Consider the following 19,897-nt stretch of genomic DNA (forward strand, 5'->3'; position numbering starts at 1 on the left):
GAGGAAATGTTTTATATTAAATTGCTGCCAAATTAGCTGAGCATTTTTTTTAGATAAACATGGTTTATTTTAAGAAAGAGAGATTTGAAATATCATTTTTGGTCGAAGCAGATTCCCAATTTCTGAACGTTTCTTGATTGGATAATGCAATATGTATCTTAATGCATCTAATGTTAAAAATATTCTGTTTTCAAATCTCAAAAGTGCTTTAAATCTGTTTGGGCATGTTGAAGGAGGGATAAATTGTGCTCTATTGTAAAGTATTTTCTCTCTTTTCTGGTAGGTCAGCAAGATATCAGAAGGAGGTATCAGAAGGAGGAAGAGAGCAGGATATCCAACTGTCAGTAAAGGAACTACGTCTGAAACCAGGATCAAGTAACATACGGACACTGAGGTCACTGTTAGCAGTTTCATATCTGTTTTAGTGTGTTTATTTTAGTTTCTATCATCTACAATTAACCAACCACAGGACTTGAGTTTATACACTGTCAAAAAATGGCAAATCAAATTTTTCTTTTTCTTTCCACATCATTTTCCCCCAATCTTTGACCTGATATTTTTACAGGAGATGATTATTGACTGGAAAACAGCATAAATGAGACTATTAGGATTATGATTATGATATTTACGATTATGATAAGCCAACATCATAAAGGGAACAAAAGACTTTATTTACGTGGCGTTGATCACGGCATAAGCTTGACCTTAGTTTGATTAGTTAATGATTCACTTGTTTTGAAGCCTGTTAGTGTGATACTCAGAGGATTATGGCATTATGAGTTCAAGTGTGAGTGCAAATGTCAGAATGAGACCTCAGACATCCGTGTGTACGACCTTTTTATGAATAATGCTTTGTGCAAGAAATGCTGGATTAGTCTAACCCAGATCAAATAGGATTTTCTTAGGCGTGAATGTGTGCTGCTCTTTCTATACACCATAATTAAACTATGCAATCATATGAGGAGCTGCTTTATATTTATTGTAGTTTTAAAGTTTTTGAACCTCATAAGTCTCTTCAGTGTCATTTAAACCCCTTTAAAACTATTTCAGTCTTATTTTAACATATTCTTTATTGTTCTAACTTTATTTTTTAAAAGTTTTCATCGTCAACAAAGAAACAAAAGGATGATTTTCGGAGGTTAAATGTTCCTTTAAGGTTGTATGTGTGTATCTTTAAATCCCTATCAAACAGGTTGGACGGTTCACTCTCACAGCGTGTTGATAATGGCGGCAGGTGCTGCAGGTGATTTATTCAGGCATTAAACCACAACAGATGCAGGAAGGACAATTCAAAATACAGAATCCAGGAAAAGCCAATTCTTGGATTAAAGCTTTAATTCCCTTTATTTATGACAAACAGCAACAGAGCAGTGTTCATTTTGACAGCTAGTTTTAACTTTGTTTTAGTCTTTGTCTTTGGATTTGATAATTATCCGTACTTTTAGTGTAGTTTTACTCAACTAAAACTCAGAAACATTTTAGTCCAGTTTTAGTAAAGAAAAAGCCCTTTCATTATAATTTTTACTTTTAGTCAGACATTTATTTTCTATCCCAAAATATTTTCAGCCAATGTGTAAAATAAATTTTTATTGATTTAAAATAAGGGGGAACATACTTTCAGCCTATCTTAGTTCATCTTTCTCATGGAAACAAAGGTTGTTTACTTACATTTTTAGTCATACTTCTGTCATGAAATTACACTAATGAAGTTAGAAGCTAAATGTATTTTTTAATAATGAGGACAATTTTGCTTTTGTGCAGGGATGTGCAAGAAAAAAAATCTAATTTTATTCAAAATAATACCCAGGTACAGTAATTAACTATTACAAGGAAAGAGAGGTATTTTATGGAGCTATTACTGTTGCAAAACAATTTTCAAATAAAGTGTTAGTAGATTCACAAATGCATACATTTAGATCTGTGCGTTCATTTATGGATCTACTTACCCCTGTAAATAGTTTGGCAACAATAATAGAGCCATAGATATTTAAATCATTTAAAAGATTTAATTTACAGAGGGATTCACACTGATCAAGATTTTCGTAATCCTAAAATTTATCCAAACATCTGTTGTGATTCTCTGTACAACATACTTATATTAGACACTAATCTTTTTCTAATAAGGTCAACATGCCTCAGTATGCAGAAAATAATTCATATGTTTCAATATTATGATTTTTGTGTGTGTGTGTGTGTGTGTGTGTGTTGAAGAAGAATATATTAAGAACAAAATAATTTCAGGGATATTATAGGGTTCCTGTTGTGGCTATTTGTCTGAAGGTAAAAAATAATAAACTTAAAAACATGTAATAAACTTAGCTTACACCAAACATTATCAATCGTCCACTGATGCCCCATGGGGATGTAATGTCTGCAGGATATAGAAGCCCATTTTCCATTCCAAAAACCTGTGTTTTGAAAGGTTTGTTCTCCAAAAGGCAGGCAAGTAAACAAAAGAACAAAGAGAAACATGGCTTGAAATTGAAGTAACAATTTGCACTCAATTGTAATTCTGTAAATTTTACCCAATATTTTGAGTAAATAACAACTGCAATGTACTCAAATAAATTGGTTAAGTCTAATATCAAAAAATCTAATTAGTTTCTAAAACCTATTACTTTTTAAAAATGAGTAATATATACTCTCTGTACTTATGGAATATATTTCATCTTAGCCATTTTTTATTCGTTGGATTTATACAATAATATTTTTACTCTGTTTTTTCTATTCAAAAGAGGTTCATTCAAGGTGTTCTCAGAAGCCTGAGTGGTGCAATGTAAGGAAGGGATAGACAATTGACCTCTGACCTCGGAAGGGTTCCTCAATTGAACATAGCACACCTGTCATGTGATGGTCACAGCCACTTCCAAAAGCAGAGTCATTAACTGACTGAGTAGCATCACTCATGGAGCAAAAGTGTCTAGCAACATTTAAGGGGAGCATGATCAAAATAATCGTAACAGTGACTACTGCTCAACAGGCAACATCTGAACACATCTGACTTCCCAAAGCACAATGCCCCAGAGCATGCTGGGAAAATTCTGCCCAAACAGAGCCTTAGGCAGTGAGCAATGGATGATGTGTGTGCATCTGGCAGTACATACACAATGTTTTTGTGTAGAGTTCATTAAATTTATTTGCCCTGTTACTATTATTGTTATTGTTATTATTATTATCTTTCAATGTAATTTAAAAAATGTGAGTAGATTACATTGTAGGTACCTGAGGTTGATATATATGTTATATATATATATATACAATGTTATGTTATGTGTAATGTTATGGACACCAAACATAGAATATGAATATCTCAAATGTATTGCTTTTCTTAAAATGGGATATATGTAATATTTATTTTTAATAGATATAACCTACTTAAAATTAGAAAAATTATTCTTTTCCAAGCATATCAGAAAAAAGAACTTCTGAAAATAAGCCAACTTGTTTTTATATTTTGCAGTGGGATGAATTATTTAAGTTTTTTTTATTCTACCAAATCAAAATTGGCATACATAACATTTTTTTATGTTTTCCATATTTCATCAGCAGAATTTGACTGAAATTTTGTGTTTTTCTTTGGAATGCTGCTTGCTGATTATGATGTGCAATGATATACTGTAAAATACGTTTACATGTTACATATGAAGACATTTACCAGAGGCTTTCAGGGTGTTTTTTGAGTAAAAGGTGTCAGCATTTCTGTGAATAAGGTGGAGTAGCAGGTGCTTTGATTGTTTACCATAAACTGCACACACCTTGAAAAACTTTGAAGAGTCATGTGATGATGGAAAAGAATCTCTTTGGTATTGTTAGTGTTTTACAAATGAAGAGTTTTATAATGACAGAAAGAAGCAGCATCCTAAGAATGCAAACATCTTTAATTGTTCATTTATAATTTAGGCTTTGTTCACCTACATTTTTATTTGATTTTTTATGGAGTTATGTGCTTTTGCCTAACAACAGAATACATGTAACTTGTAATAAAATTTATCTGCAGAACCAGATCAGTTGTTGTCCTTTCTTTATATGTAGACTGAATCAATTTTGAGGACAGCACACTTAAATCTAATGTAATTTGAAGTTTCAACTGTGGTCCTGTAGTGAGTTATTCAAAGATTGATGTTGAATTCACCCACATTGATAGTTTAAAAAAAAAAAGCTTTCTCAATAATTGCACCCATCTTGCAGAGCCACTGGAAAAGGCACAATTGTAGGTCACTTTTGTCTTCTTCCTTATACACAGCACCAAGTAAATGATACTGAAAGACAACAAAACATACACATCGTCTCTACATCACTGTGCTTTGCATGTCTTGTATGTAAAAGCAGCTCCCTACCAATTCCCCCTCGAGGGTTTAGTACGATTTGGTTGAATTTGAATTTGAAGTAGTTTTAGATGTTTTCAGATTGAGAGTAGAGGCACAGGTAGGGCCTTGAATTGGGAATTTTTTAGATAAAAGCTCAATTTAGGAAAGGTATCAAGCACCAAGCACATAATCCATGCAGCAGAGCTGTAACAGACATTAAAGATCACGCCACACTGTAAATAACAGATCAAGGACACAAGATGAGTAAATAGGCTGATAGCTATTTAAAAATATATATTTTAACACCAACTGACTTAATGAGACACACTGTGATTGTATGCTCAGTTATATCCTTAGTAGGATGTTCAGCAATGGAGTAGTTCTTACAGGGAAGCCCACTCTTAGTTGTTTCAACATTCCTGCCTAATTAAAGGAGCATCACAATTGTAGAGCTAAATAAGGAGGACATCATATTTACTGTGAATGATGCTATATATAAGACATATCATATAAAGTATCTTTTTTCTGTCCCACTCTTTTTGGACTAGTAAACATCTCATAGTCGGATGTATCATGAATGATCCAATCACTAATGAAGAGCTCTAATTACATTTCCAACTAAACTATCCACTTTTATTCAATAAAAGAAGCTCTAAACCTCTGAATTAACTTGTGAGCGATTGACTAAATCTCTTGTCAGCATATATTTTTACAAATTAGTTATATTTCCGTTACGCACTATAATACATTTTAACATTTACAGAGTGAATAATTCTACGTACTTGACAGAGTTTTGTGTTAAAAAAAAAAGGGAGGAATAGGCCTTTAACTCTTCTGACAGATTCAGTCACCTCTTGGGTTTGTTGCTGAATAACAAATAATTTTCAAAAATGAAAATGAGATGATTCATGGGAATGGGCTGTCCGTCAAATACATTTCAAATAAATGGAGACATTACCTTTGTAAGTTACTGTACTGTGTGTCTAAACTTATTTGTGATTTTTTTCAGTGCCTTTTACTTGAATTTCTCACACCCCTAGTTGATGCTAAAACCACCCAATCTGAGTTTCTTAACCTATCATTATCTTTTATTTTTTAACTCTGATTTTAGCGTTTCTGTTTGCTTTTGTTGTTTCAGTCTCTTCCATCTTTGGTCCTCTTGCTCTCTGTTAATGCAGGTTGGTTCCTGTGTTTTGCCTGCATTTGTATGGGTTCTTATAATCTTTGTGTGATTTTTGATTGGTTATTTTTTTGGGAGTTTTGGTTCTTTTGTTATTTGTCCATCTGCCATCTGGGTCCACGATCACGCCAGCGCATGCTATTTTTGTCACGTGATAGCATGAAAACTAAGTGCATTGTGCATAGCAATCGGTTTGTGTGAAAACTGTGATTTTTAAGTTCTCTTTCAGTTTTTTATGAAAAGGCCAATTACAACAGGAAATATGATCATTTGAATTTGATGTACAAATCTATCATACATATGGGGTACAGTGTTCTGTTGATTAAACCTACTACACTTCTACTATCTGCTAACCATTCGTTCTGTAAAAATGCAGTCCATGTAATTTGATTTTCTTTGTAATTTTGTTCATGAAATAATGTACGAAGGGAATGGTTAGAAATGGAATATAATTGTATTTTTCTATATTTAGCTTGATTTTGGCTCACTTATACATCTTTGTATGTTTTGTACTAGTTGGTAATCTTTCACAGTCTGAAAATGCAACGAATGCCAAATTATTCTCTTTACACTTATGTACAGAGTGATGTTAAACTCAGGCACTGATCAGTGGAAAAAAGAAGGCTATATAGATACATATGTATTTTGTGTAAATAAAAAAAAAAAAAACATTCATTTTAGCTTGACATTTATAATTTGATCACTTTTATGTGTAGGCTTACAACATTTTCTACATTTCTAACTCTTGAAATGTCAAATTCATCATATTTTGATACAGATGGCGTCAGGCTTAAACCTTGTATCTCCATTTTCCAGGATTTTCTTTTTTTTTAAATCAGTACTTTTGGTCACCCTTTACATCCGTCTGTGGTTTTTCTACAAAATTTAAACCAATGAAAAGTTTCAAAAAGATGCTGACTATCACCATGACCTGACACCAGTGATATGTCATTTCAAACTGCAATTTTAGAAATCTTTTTGTGTGTGTGTGTGTTTTGGAGGTCATATATGTAATACAATAATTTAAAGTGAAAACAATTGTTTTTATTTAATAAAGTTGAGGTTGTGCTGAAAAAGGTGATACCAAACATGCACATGGAAAACATTTTCTAAGTGGTTAAAAAAAAAATTGCTAGATAGCCTGTGGACTTTTAAGGGTTAATAAAGTGGGCAGTTTTGCAAAAACTACAGGCACAAAGCCCTCCACCCCTTTTATCTTTCTCTCCAATGTTTTATCTGCAGAGGTTAGGTGGAATATTTCTGCTTTCATGAAGCGTTGTTGGTGTGAAGATCAAGTTCAAATTAAGCCAGATATATAATCTGGTAACTCATGTGGTTATAACCCACTATTATTTAAAAAAAAAAAAAAGATATTTGTTCAAATTAGCAATGATGAATTGTTTAATTTAACCAAGAAAAAGTTATTTTAAGTGTGGCATGTATGTTCCAGATCCAATTCAGGAGTATTGAGGAAGTTAATTAAAAGTATCTTTTGACACTTTTAAGGACTTTTTAGCATTTATCTTGTGATAGCTAATGCAGGCAGATTTGGACTGATATGATTTGTGTTTTCCAAAAAACATTCTTATCATAATTTACCACAGGAAATGTAAAGTTGGATCACTTTACACATCAGTGCTACTTAAAGCTGATGTTGGTTTGGTGCTTTTAACATCAAGTATCTGTTACAAATGTTGCAACAAACATGGTTGCACACAGACTTTAAATCACTTATATCATAAGTAAAGAGTCAGATCCATTCACATTGAGTTTTTTTATTATTTTATAAAAACATAAACAACTATTTACAGATCTGATTTACAATTGCTTTCAGCAACACAAATAAGCAGGAAGATTGAAGTCGCACTTTCACCAGTTGTTAAGATGTTCTTAGTTGTATTTTGATGTAACGGATAAACAGATAATATGAAACAATTATGTGATATTTTACAAACTATAAAACCAAGCCTACTGAATATGATCCCGTCTATGCATTCAGGTAACCTTTAGCTACCTTATTTGTACTGGCTTTTAGTCAAACCACATACATGCCCTGCCGGGGTTTAACAGACCTCTGTGCTACTTTATCTAACTGTCACAAGAAAAAAACTGAGCACCACAATGCCTTGAACCAGCCAAAACGAATGATACCAACAGTTAAGTTCTTACATAGCAGTGCATTCATAACTTCTCTTCTTAACTTCACAAGAAGACTGAGGGAGATGAGGAAAGCACTCTAAATTGCCGCCAGGCATCAAACACATGGCGAACGGTGATGAGGAGGGTGGTGTTTTAGCTTAAAATGTGGACACCACCCATCACAGACTGGGGGTATGGCTGTGTGAGCTGAAGAGATTTGATAGGAGAGGACGAGCTCTGTAAAAGTCCAAAGTGACAAAGCACCATCCCTGTCCCCGTCCTGAATCCCTCAGATTAAGGGGGGGATCTGATGGCAAAAGGTGCTCCAGAAGTCGTCTGCAGTATTTGTGAGCGTTGAGTTCAGCGTTGTGTATTGTGGTATTTCTTCTAGTTCGTCCGCTGCAACACAAATGAAGGAAATCCAAGGTCAGGATACTGAAGTAATCACACAGAATATCAGAATAGGTGATGTACACTGTTGGCACTAAAATGTGTTTTATTTGCAGAGAACCTTGTAAAATATCAACAATCTACACTGCAATTTCTACATTGCTAACTTCCTAAGGACTGTATGTTGCAGATAAATTTTAAGGCAGCTCTCTGAAACATTATCTAGCAGCGTTTACCTGAAGATGACTCACTCCACTGGCTCCCAGGACTGGTGCATGCTTCATTGTCCAGGAACCCCCTGCTGTCATAACTCCAGTGTGAATCTCTCTCCAGTTGTTGGCAAATCTGAAAGAGCAACACTGAACTGAGTATGGCTCAAAGTTTTGCACAACTGGATTTTTCCTTATCAAGAAGTCTTTGACAATATTTCTATTGATTATGTTCATTATAGACAAGCCACACAGGCAGATTAAGACAAACATGGGTTTTCCTGTCAATGATAATTGCGTGCTGTTAGTGGTAACAGTTGACAGCAATGCTTACCTCAATAATGTCGTCGGTAATGTCGTAATCTGCAGGATCACACCAAAGAGAGAGGGAGAAAAAAATGGGGAACATGAGTATAGTATTTTGGTATCTGTTTAAGGTTATTTGATTTCTCTTGTGCATGCACTCAGAAGTGTGAAGTACATGTTGTTTCCTTACCCATGTCATGATCAGGGGAAACTTCAAATTTGTGGGTGAAGCTGCTTGGAAAGGGATCACTCTCAATGTCAACTGAGTGGGCGTAGTCTGGAGCTTCAAATGGAGATGCAGAGGCAGCGTCTGCAAAAGAAAAGGCAATTAACTAAGTTAAACAAACATGAAACTATAGATTTAAGTGAAAGCAACACTGGTACACAAGTTAAATTTTAGCTTCAAAAATCCATGAAACCAAAGGTATAGCACTTTCGTTACTTTGAAGTAATACCAAAATGATGGCATCAAGTTTTTCCTTAAACTACGTGTGTTTTCTTCCTCACCTTGCTGCTCTGTGTGCACTGTGCTGTCGACTGTATTCTCCTGTGTGGACGTGGTCCTTTGTGACACATAGGATTGGCTTTCATCAGAGTCCTCATCCTCTGTCTTTATTTCTGAGCTCTGCAGAGACAAAAAGTCATATCAAGTTCAGTTCTGGAAGTTGATTAAATAGGCCTCAGACTACAGAAAAAGTGGCTTAAAATATTGAAAATGTATAAATATTTGCATTTTTACCTTCTTCCTGTGCTTTGTTTCCTTAGCTTTGCTTCTCTTATCTGTGCAGATGAAAGAGAAACATTTTCATCATTAGGAATCTTCAAAAGACTTCATTTCAAATGCTGGTGCTTCTGGTGCAAGGTGTTATAGAACAGCCCTTGCTCGCTTCCTGTCAGTTGTCTCACCTCTCGATTTAGGTGTGGCAGGCAACATCCTGAAGACACGCACAGCTTGGTGGCCTTTGTTAATGCTCCTGTCTTTCACCTCCTCAATGTCAGGCAGTGAGTTCATTGCACAGCGGAAATTGGCTTTCCATGTCTTTGGGTCAGTGGTCTGACCCTCAACATATTTACCTGCAAAATGCATTCTGTTTAGTTTGCATCCTGATAAGAAAATTCTGTTTTTGTGTTAGAAACTGTGTCAGTGCATGCTTACCTGTGTGAATGGCCCACTTCTTGAAAAGGCATGCGTCCTTGTCCATTTCCCAGCCATGCCGGGCTGCATGCTTCCAGGGAATAGAGAACATGGTCTTGTCCTGGGAAAAAAGGACACACACATGAGTTGCAAATACAGCTTACAAGAGGCTGCCATTCAAACTGTTAGAGGCTATCTTTTACAGGATTAAGATGAATAGTACTCAAGTAGCACAAACAACAATCAAGTTTTAGTGCATGACCTCATGTTAGATCTCATCAATGGCATTTTTGCAACAATCTCATGTTTGCAGAATAACTACTGCTAAGTGTGTGCTTAAATAAATGCTTTCTACCCCTACTCAAAATCCAATCCCAACTAGTGATTTAATAAAGTCACTGCAAATATTAGTAGTTAGGCTACACGTGTTGTTTTCATTGATCACTTCCCTCTTGACTGACCATAAATGGATCCTACAACAAATACATTTCATAATGTCTAGTCCTGTATTAACACCATGTGCCGTGCATCTTTTCATTAAAACCATGCACATTACAAGAAGAAAATAATTCTGCCCTTACCTTGTCAACCCAGGTCAGACCCGTGATCGACTTGGATTCAATCATTTTCTCCAGCCATGGCCGCATCCTCATTCTTGAAACGGGCATGTTTGCCTAAAATGCAGCAACAGAACAGAAGAATTCAAATGTTTAGAAAACATGACTGAGAGAGGAAGTAAACTCCTGCATCTGCCCCAGCCAAGATTTACTGCTGCCTGCTGTTGGAGGGCGAGTGGAGTTCACGAACAGTGCAAGCAGTCGAACAAGGGGGCGTGTACGCGTAGGAGTCAACAGCACTATTAAGATCTAAACAGACCCCAGAGCACTTTCTGGCTAGACTTAGTTGGCTTTGCATTAATCCCGTAGTGTGTCGTGCACTTGCACATATAATTTAGTCAAAAATCGAAGTGCACCTTGATTATTTTTACTACAGGAGGCTTCAGAGATGTGCGCCTCGAGCTCACGAGCGCGGGGAGACAGCGTAGACTGCCCAAATGCACCTAGATATGAATATGTTAAAAAGCCTTAAGTCTGCTGAAAGAAAACTCTGTAGCCATCTGTATCCATGTTAAACGTGAGCGTAATATACGCACAAAGTTTGAGCTGAAACTTTAACATTTAAATAAAAACAACTTCATTTCGCCTACCATAATTTTTTACATATTAATGCATTTATTCAATAGTTTATATAATCATACTTTTAAACATCTCCTTATACATACAAATACATAAAGAGTGTCATAATAAAGGATACATAATTTTCAAATAACTTACAGGTTTTGCTTGCTTGGGATCCTTGAGAGGAAGATGCACAAAATAGTCCAGTTAGTTCTAAGTTTGCTCCTCAGAGGCTTCTCCTAGTCAGTGAGTTATCCACTCAGTAGCTTGTCTCGTTCAGAACTGAGTGTAAACCGCTCACCGGCGTACACTTTTATAGTCTGTGATGTGAGCAGAGATGTTGGGTTTTCCCCGGCAAGGCATGCGTACACTGTAAAAAGTGTCGACCCACAAAAACATGGGCATCGTCTTCTAAGAAAAAAAACTTGTACACGCATCTATTGGGTGTACTTATATGGGACTATCCTTCATGTAAACATACATGTGTGTATTATTGTATCGTGCATATGCCTATTTTTTCTTTTAATGACTAAAGTGTTTTTGCATCATTGTTGTCTGTCCTAAGTGTTGAAATATGCTGTAAGTCCCATTTTTCCTTGCCTTCTGTTAAAACTAAATAAAAACATCAAATTGCCCCATAAAGTCATACTTAATTTAATTGTGCCTTGTTGGGACTATAAACACTAGAAGTTCATGTTTATTATCTTTTTTTTTTTTTTTTTTTTTTGACACAGTGCAATTATCACATAAAATTGCAATACACACAGACAGAATTAATATATTTCAATGTACAATATGATCAGGTTTCAATCATATTGCACACACAGGGTAAAAACTAATCTTGAATAGCAAAAAAAAAAATACTAATTAAATAACAGTGACAAAGCATTATATTATTATAAAAACCAGCAGTCATTTTGATAATCTTAAGTAAATTAATGATATTAGAAAGGTGGATGCTTTGATAACAAAATGAAACAGGTATTTATAATTATATTGAGCAAAAATTGAATACAGCAGAGAGGAAATCAGTATTTGTTCTAATTTTGTGTTGAAAGTGTATTTATGGGTAGGTTATGTGTGCGTTCTGACAGGTTTACAACACATTTCTGCAGCAACAGGCTGTATGATAAATGTATCTGATAAAGTCAGAGTCACAATATTTTTTACAGCGCATATTCGCGCATGCGCCTCAGACTCCCCGTAGAAGCAGTAGAACTGTTTCCCAGAAATCACGCCGTTAAGAGTAAGGAGGAAGTTTACAATAACACGGGTAGAAGGCTGTTGGTTCTTGCACGTAGACTGGGACCAAACATATATGAGTTAACTTGTCTGTCACTCTCCCTTTATTATAATAAAAATAATCATTATTATCTTAACGAGACCCTGCAAATGTGCTTTTGTTCGACATTAAAATATGAATGTCAGAATTTCATTTTGCAATATACGGTAGTTTTAAATTCGTTCAAAATTACAGGCTAAAGTGCAACTTCTTATTATTATTATTAAAATAGATATTTTCACATGTATTGCATCACACAAAAAAGGTTTTAACCGAATTCATAATGTTAATATAATTATCTTTTTAAACTTATGCTGGTATATAAAGAAACTGGGACATAAATCTGCAGTTTATGCAAAGTGTGCATTATGTAAAGAGGGATTTACATGAAAACTGTTATCTAAAAATCACATCTTAAGTATACTTAACCACCTGCATACGTGCACACACGGCCACGCGCACAGTGACACACAAAAGTGTTTGGCATGGCAAACATGTGAACTGCACCAGCCCTTTAGAATAAACAGCAGGCTAGGAGAGAAGAGGACTATTTCCCGTAAATGATGTAGTAATTTCAGTCGCCAGAGGGGGCAGTGTGGTACAGACTAACCGAGACTAACTCGTGACAGCTTGAATGTGGGCCATACAGAGCTCAGCCGATGATGACACAGCGGGAAAAGAGCACACAATGCGGAAGTAGCAGCGGCTATAAGGTCTCAGTAAGACAGACTGCAGTGCCTTTTACACACAGTATTGTTGTATTTTATTCAGAGCACGTAGTTGACTGATAACCTAGGAAGTGTATGCATTTAATTCTATGGTAAAGATGCAAGAATATCTTACGAATTTGACCGGATTTAACTTTGTATCATTACCAGTTTTGACTGCGGTGCTCAGCTGTGTCACTCTTTGCTGTTTATCGTCGTATAAATCACCCTGATCATCCTTTTTTTTACAGCACTACGGACACGCAACCTCTTTAGGCGCGCTGCGTTTAAATGAATTTGGGAAATCCCACACGTGTTGTCAGCCACCGGTGCTGTCAATCCAGGGGCTTCCCGCGCTGAGCATGCGCACTGCTTGCGCCTGCTGCTTGGCCGAGACGCGCGTTAGGGTGGGATTGACAGGGAGTTTTCCGCGGAGTTTTCACCAGCTATCAGCGTGTGGGATTTCCCACAACGGCGAAAAATGGTTTTGTGGGGGAATATCATTCCAACTTTCCCACCTATTGTGTTTGGTAGTCTTATAGGGATTACAGAGACCCCCGGTAGTTGTGGGGAAATAAAAATAAGAATTGAGCTACAGGAAATCAGTGACAGGCTGAGGCTATATGCATGCAGCTGTGAGGGCTTATTCTCAAACATACTACTATTAGGAATAGGCTTATTAAATCTATATGAATTATAATAACTTTACCAGAGCTGAGTCTAGTGTACTTTATGTGGTGGTTCACAACAGGATAGAGACCCCATATGGTGCAGAGTGAATTTGAGGGATCATAATTGTAATGAAATAGAGAGAAAGAACACAGCACTTCTACTCTGGATTGACAAACTCTTCCCCCATTTATCCATGTGTACCTACAAAGATCATAATAACTGAAAGAGTGGCCTTTAGAATGAACTGGATGAAAACTTGAGACACAAGGACAGACTGTCACTGTATCTTTAAGGAAACTGGAGCAAAGACATGCATAAAGTTCCAGATTTTTATTTACTGTAATTTTTTTATGGTCTTAAATGATATCGAAAAGTGGGAAAGTAATCTCACTTTACAGTGAAACCCTAAACGTCTTAGTGTCGGGCTCTGTAAGATTTCCCAGTTTTAACCTTTAACTGTTTCATTCAGCTTTCCCTGCTGTACATTGACCCTTAACTTGGCATTGTCTCTTGGGTACCATCTCTTCTGAGGTTTAAAATTCCTGAAGATTTATCGTGCCCTGTGTGTACAGCGATAGTAACTCTGATTATTTAGGCCACCTGTGAGGTTAAGACAGTAATTTGAGGCTTTAAGATAAGGCAAGCAGCTTGAGCAACCAATCTCCCCATGGACCATCTGCTTTGACAGCTCACTGACACAGGATCAACTCAAAGCTCTTGTTAGTTAGCCTGCATTTGCACTGCGACCTCATGCATTTTGGCAGGGAGGGGTGCACAAAGTGGCGTTCAGTATACTAATTTGACGCAAATCTTTGGGACATATGTTCTTTTTCTTATAAAAACATTATATATTTGTCATATAAAGCCCAGTGTGTTTAACTGTTTTAGTTTGATTTAAGGTGTTTCCTATTTCTGAACTATTGCTTCAGGCATTGATCACCTTTTAGTGTAGTTAAAACTTAAAAGTTTTTTTAAATGTATCTGTCATTGGCTGACATATCCATATCTCACCCGCCTCAGTAGTTGATATCTACTCCTTCTGTTCGCACGAAACAAATCTTACCCTCATTAAACAGCCCCACAGATATCCTGCCATTGCAATAAACCACTCAAAGACACACAACCTTAAGGTATAACTTATGGCCTCATTCAACAGGTCAACAACAATTTTCTATTTTCTAAAGACATCTTAGGAAATAAAGCTTGTTTGCATCTGATAAAAAATGTTAATGCACTAAAATATAACCTCTGTTGTTATTATTGATCATGCACTTTCCCCTATAATTTTTACCAAATACATGGCTGAGGACATAACTATTTCCAGATAACTAATTGAAAATTATTTGAAAGTCCTCAGCTCTTGAAATAAACCCCCTGACAGTTGCAAGCCTAAAAGAAAATTGCTACACTTTAAAACTTAGTAAGGATTTCCTGATTTTCAAGTTTCCCTTAGTTTGCAAAAACAGGTGGAATGTGGAGAAAAGCGAGGGGTGGGAAGAAACTATATGGTCTAGGTGGAGTTGAAAAGGAAAGGTAAGTGGAGGAATGCTTAAAATAAACTAGTGCAAAAAGATTTACAACAGTTGTATAAAATTAATTGACATGAGTCACAAGTCAAGTTTCCATGAATGACAGACATCCCTCATAAATTACATCATCCTGCAGGTTTCAGCCACCCCCTGTGGAGAGGACAGTTCAATTTCAGTGGTTTTTGAAGTGTAGCACCCTCTTCAGGCCAACAATGGTAATGTATTACTACTGAATGGGAGCTCCAACATACCATAGTGAAACATTTCATCACCCTTTAGTTCATCAAGAGGTGAGCACTCTAGTTTTGACTGAGATGGTGCAGTTACTTTTGGATTATCCTCTAATAGTTAGCAGGAAGTAAATGACCATCACATGTTTTGCATTTTAAACCCCTCTTACTTTTTAAAGTTATGTTTTCACCTTTACTAAGTTTTAAAAATAGTTACAATTACTTGAATTATATTAGTTTTCCTAATAATGTTGATGTTTTGACTACATTTTATTTAATTTGGTAGTTATGGGAAAGATGCCTAACTCTATAGGATCACAGGGTGATTTATCTGGTGGGAACAGAAAAAAAAACCTTTTTGTGTTGTTAATACTAATGATATATTTTCCCCAAATGCTGCATAATTTAGTTACTGTTGCAATTATTATCACACCTCCTAGTTGCAGAAACCAATCCATTCAGGCATGTATGGTTAAGAAGATGTGCTGAAGCTCAAAATAAGCGTCAGAATGGAGAAGATAGATAATGTTAGTGACTTTCTGTGGATCAAGGTGCCAGACAGGTTGGCCTGGGTATTTAACAAACTGCTGATCTACTTGGATTTTTACACACAACCATCTCTAGGTTTTACTGAACAGTCTAAAAATGAAAATATCCAGTGAGCGGCATTTCTCTTGTCCAAATTGCCTTGTTAATGGAAGAGGTAAGAGCTGAAAGACCAAACTGATTCACGCTGATAGAAGGGCAATAATAACTTTAATGACCACTTGTTACAGCTAACGTTCATAGAAAAGCATCTCTGAGCATACAAGAGAGTTAAAGAGTTAAAGTTTCAATGAAATGGAGATCACCTGAGTGCAGTGAATGTGTCTCAAGTGATTGTAGTATTAAAACACCTATGTCTGGAAGGTCCAGTCACTGGTTAGTATTCCTGGCTACCATTATACCATGAAGACAAAAGAATACATCAAGCCAATTAGCAAAAATGTTTATGAAAAGTAAAGCTCCCAGGGTGGATACAGAACATTTCCAGGGCACTGAACATCCCCCAGAATCCAGTTAAATCCATCCTCAAGAAATGGAAGGAATATGGCACATGTGTAAATCTGCCTCTGCATACAACAGCTGTTGCCTGTTACCAGTCTAAGTCTCGACTAGAGTTCACCAGAAGACATGTCGCAGGCCTTCAGAGAAGACACTATGTTTGGTGGACACCAAACACTGCACATCACCACAAACACACCATCCCCATGGTGTTGGCAGCATCATGCTGCGGGGATGCTTCTAAGCAGCTGGCTCAGGAAAGCTTCTACAGGTAGAGGGTAAAATGACTGCAGCAATCCTAGAGGACAATCTTATTCAGTCTGCAATAGAACTATGGGTCAGAAGAAGATTTATTTCCAGCGAGACAATGACCCAAAGCATGCAGCGAAAGCTACACGGAACTGGTTTAAAGACAATGTGGATGTTGTGGAGTGGCCAAGTCAAAGCTCGGACCTCAATCCATTAAGAATTTGTGGTTGGACTTGAAAAGGGCTGTTCATGCCTGTCCCTGTGCAACCTGACAGATCCTGAGGAGTTTTGCTAAGAAGAATCGAGTAGAATTGCAGTGTCAAGACGTGCAAGCCTGATTGAGACCTATCCACACATACTCAGTGCTGTGATTACAGCCAAAGGTGCATCTGCTAAATACTGACTTGAAGCGTTGTTGTTTTCATGGTAAAAAAAAAAAAAAAAAGGTAAAATTCTGTTGACCAGGATTGATTTTCCAAATAAATGAAATAAACATACAAGGGATGATTACTTTTTACAGGTACTGTACATTGTGTCACTTTTCTGCATGTACACCGCGAAGAACATGTTACTTATTAATTCCTTTCTTAAAGCAGGTACAGAGAGTCAACAGTAAAATAGTTTCAGGACAGTCAGTAGGTCACAGTGATGTCACAGTCCTGACAGATTTTTCTTATCTTTAGTGCTGTAAAACATTATACAACTTGTGGTAAGATAAAGAGTCAACAGACTGACAGATGGACAGACATGTTTTGTTCCCTCATATACAAGGTTGTTTCTTTCCTATTGTAGTAATTCATTCATTCATTCATTTATTTAATTTGCACACATATAGGATTACATAAAATCAAATTAAAAACATTAAAAAAATGTATCTCAACATCAAATTTAGAATAATACTCATGGTTTTCAGTGATTTTTGTTGTTGTTGCATTGTTCATTTAGCAGCAGGCTGTTGTTTTTTTAATTTACTTAACCTGACATCTTAAAACAGCCCTTTTAAAAACCAACATTAAAGTTTTATATGCTCCTTAAATTTGCTTGCAGAGTTCCCTATTTGCTGAGTACTTTCTTCCCCTTTTACATCAATGTCTGTCAGCATTCAACTCTTGTCAACAATGAAATATCTTAAACAGTGATTGATTAGTTTTCATGTCAGCTATTAAAATATTTATGTTTGGATGATTTCTCTTCATATTAGAGACCCCTGTCCTTCCCTTTGTGTAAAAGCCACCAGATAAAGGAACGGCCTTTATACGGCAGAATGCTCTTGACTTTAAAGACTTTAAATTGTAGTTGTAGGAGATGTAGTTATTAACAGTAAGCCAAACATGATAACCGTGAGCTATGTCATAATTAACATATGTCAGATATCATATAACAAAAAACTTAAGACAAATGCATCCCCAGTTTTCCTAGATTGTTGAATGTTGTAACACAGTACATTAAAACTATGAAACTGATGCAAAGTCATAACCTGACATGCCAGATGGATTTGTTTCACGCATCCACCTGGACAACCTTCAATATATAGCGTTTGGTAAAGGGCAGAGCCTTTGAAAAAAACCTCGGAGGGTGATTGGATGAACATTCTGTCTGTCACATCTTTACGGGCTAATCAGAGCAACAAAACACGTAGCCGCTACCGAGGTGCATGTGCACAGCTACCGAGGAATAAACTCCATATAGAACTGCATAAAGTGAACCATGGCGACTGTAGACATGTCAGTACACGACTTTGGTCGTTTTTGAAAAGAAAACCACTCACTGCTGTTCTTTGTTCTTCTTTTAACAAAGAAATGTCATCAAGTTCTGATAAAAGTGGCGCTTTAGCAGCATCCACGCTAATGTCTTCTGTCATAACGGCATCACGTCTTGTTGCTGCTTGCTTACGTCACGACTCCGCTGCGCATGAAAGTACTGCCCCTTGTTGCTGATTGGTCCTGTCACTTTCTAACCGGGCCCAAACGGTTCAGATGGGAGCTTTGCAAGATGGATTCACCCGTGAGAAACATAGAAACGGGCGTATCCATCTGCTTTGCAAGGTTAGCAAAGTCAGGGAAAGTAACAGAACTGTAGAGATTTTTTGTGAGATTCTTGAAATTGAATGTCATTATCCTGAATCTAAAACACATTACGTTGCTGTCTGTGTCCTTGTGTTTTATCTATGTTTTGTATGTACAAGCTGCTCAGAACCAATTGCCAGAGGTGTGGACTCGAGCCACACGACTTGGACTCGAGTCAGACTTGAGTCACAATTTTGATGACTTTGGACTTGACAATATCATCAAAGACTTGCAACTCAACTTGGACTTTGACATAAATGACCCGGGACTTGACTTGGACTTAAGTCCGATGACTTGAAAATACTTGAGATTTTCAGTGAGTGTGTTGAGTAAAATGTGCCCCCATTCAAAGTATTCAACTAACACAGTGATACTCAACCCGCGGCTCTCGAGCCACATGTCGCTCTTTAGTGACCAGTTGCGGCTCTTTTAAGGCTTACTTTAAAAAATCCTCCCGAAATCCTCTATAAATATAAGTCCACATAAAGAAGACAGACTTTAAGTTCCAAATTCAAATGAAAACTTGTAGATTATTACCATTGGATGTACACTGGACGGAGGAACGTGCATAAAACAGCGCAGAGGAAGACTGCTGGTGGTACGTGTCTTCATTAAGTTAATTCATAGAGGTGTGCTGTCTTGTATTCAAGGTGAAGCTTCTAATGCCCTTGTTTTAATACATTTCTTCAGTCACTTCCTGCCGATGCTCTCCCATACTCGTATTTGATGATGACTTTTACGACGCATATCATCGTCAACAAGCCAAACACACACGGATCACATTTTCAAATAATGTAAAATTTAGTAAAACTTGTCCGTGGGTGTTTTATTTGATCTTAAACATACCAATGATACATACTGTCCAAAGGGCAGAAACAGAAAAATGAAAGCAACAAACTGGCAGAACTGGTTATAACACCTTAAACCTTATGTTGACCAGTCAAACATGTTCACTTAGAAACACACACAAACCCCATATATCCACTCACACACTTATACATATACACATACTCACCACACACACACTCACATTAGATGAGTTAAAATGACTGTACAACGTCTTCAGAAGTGCATTTGTTGTTGCACCGCTTAGCACTGATTATATCCTGAATGTTATGTCAGCACTCTTTTCTGTGTGATTAAGTTCTGTCACACTGGTCTTATTTTATTTAAAAAATAAAACAATTCAAAATGCATTCATTGTATTTGTCAAATTTAATAGATTGTTACATTGTTGAAATGGCATTTTATTTGGTAAACAGTGCTTATGACTT

At 36.5% G+C, this 19,897-nt stretch overlaps 1 protein-coding gene across 1 annotated transcript; it reads right to left on the reverse strand.

The window, feature by feature from the left end:
- Positions 1-7,246: 7,246 nt before the first annotated feature.
- Positions 7,247-11,157, reverse strand: irf1b (interferon regulatory factor 1b). Its single transcript, XM_041800544.1, has 10 exons — positions 11,001-11,157; positions 10,248-10,340; positions 9,688-9,787; positions 9,438-9,605; positions 9,271-9,311; positions 9,039-9,156; positions 8,722-8,841; positions 8,560-8,588; positions 8,253-8,361; positions 7,247-8,025 (listed from the first exon to the last, which is right to left on the reverse strand). The coding sequence occupies exons 2-10, from the start codon at positions 10,332-10,334 to the stop codon at positions 7,916-7,918; spliced, it is 882 nt and encodes a 293-aa protein (XP_041656478.1). The 5' UTR covers positions 10,335-10,340; positions 11,001-11,157; the 3' UTR covers positions 7,247-7,915.
- Positions 11,158-19,897: the final 8,740 nt, after the last annotated feature.

Source organism: Cheilinus undulatus, linkage group 12 (genome assembly GCF_018320785.1).
Source record: "Cheilinus undulatus linkage group 12, ASM1832078v1, whole genome shotgun sequence".
NCBI lineage: Eukaryota > Metazoa > Chordata > Actinopteri > Labriformes > Labridae > Cheilinus > Cheilinus undulatus.

Bases quoted from the DNA above. Each gene is read 5' to 3' on its own strand.
- irf1b (XM_041800544.1), bottom strand. From the start codon at position 10,334: ATGCCCGTTTCAAGAATGAGGATGCGGCCATGGCTGGAGAAAATGATT. The intron at 8,362-8,559 runs GTAAGCATTGCT...TTGCTCTTTCAG, and splicing joins TTACCGACGACATTATTGAG to ATTTGCCAACAACTGGAGAG. The intron at 8,026-8,252 runs GTAAACGCTGCT...TTTGTGTTGCAG, and splicing joins GTGGAGTGAGTCATCTTCAG to CGGACGAACTAGAAGAAATA.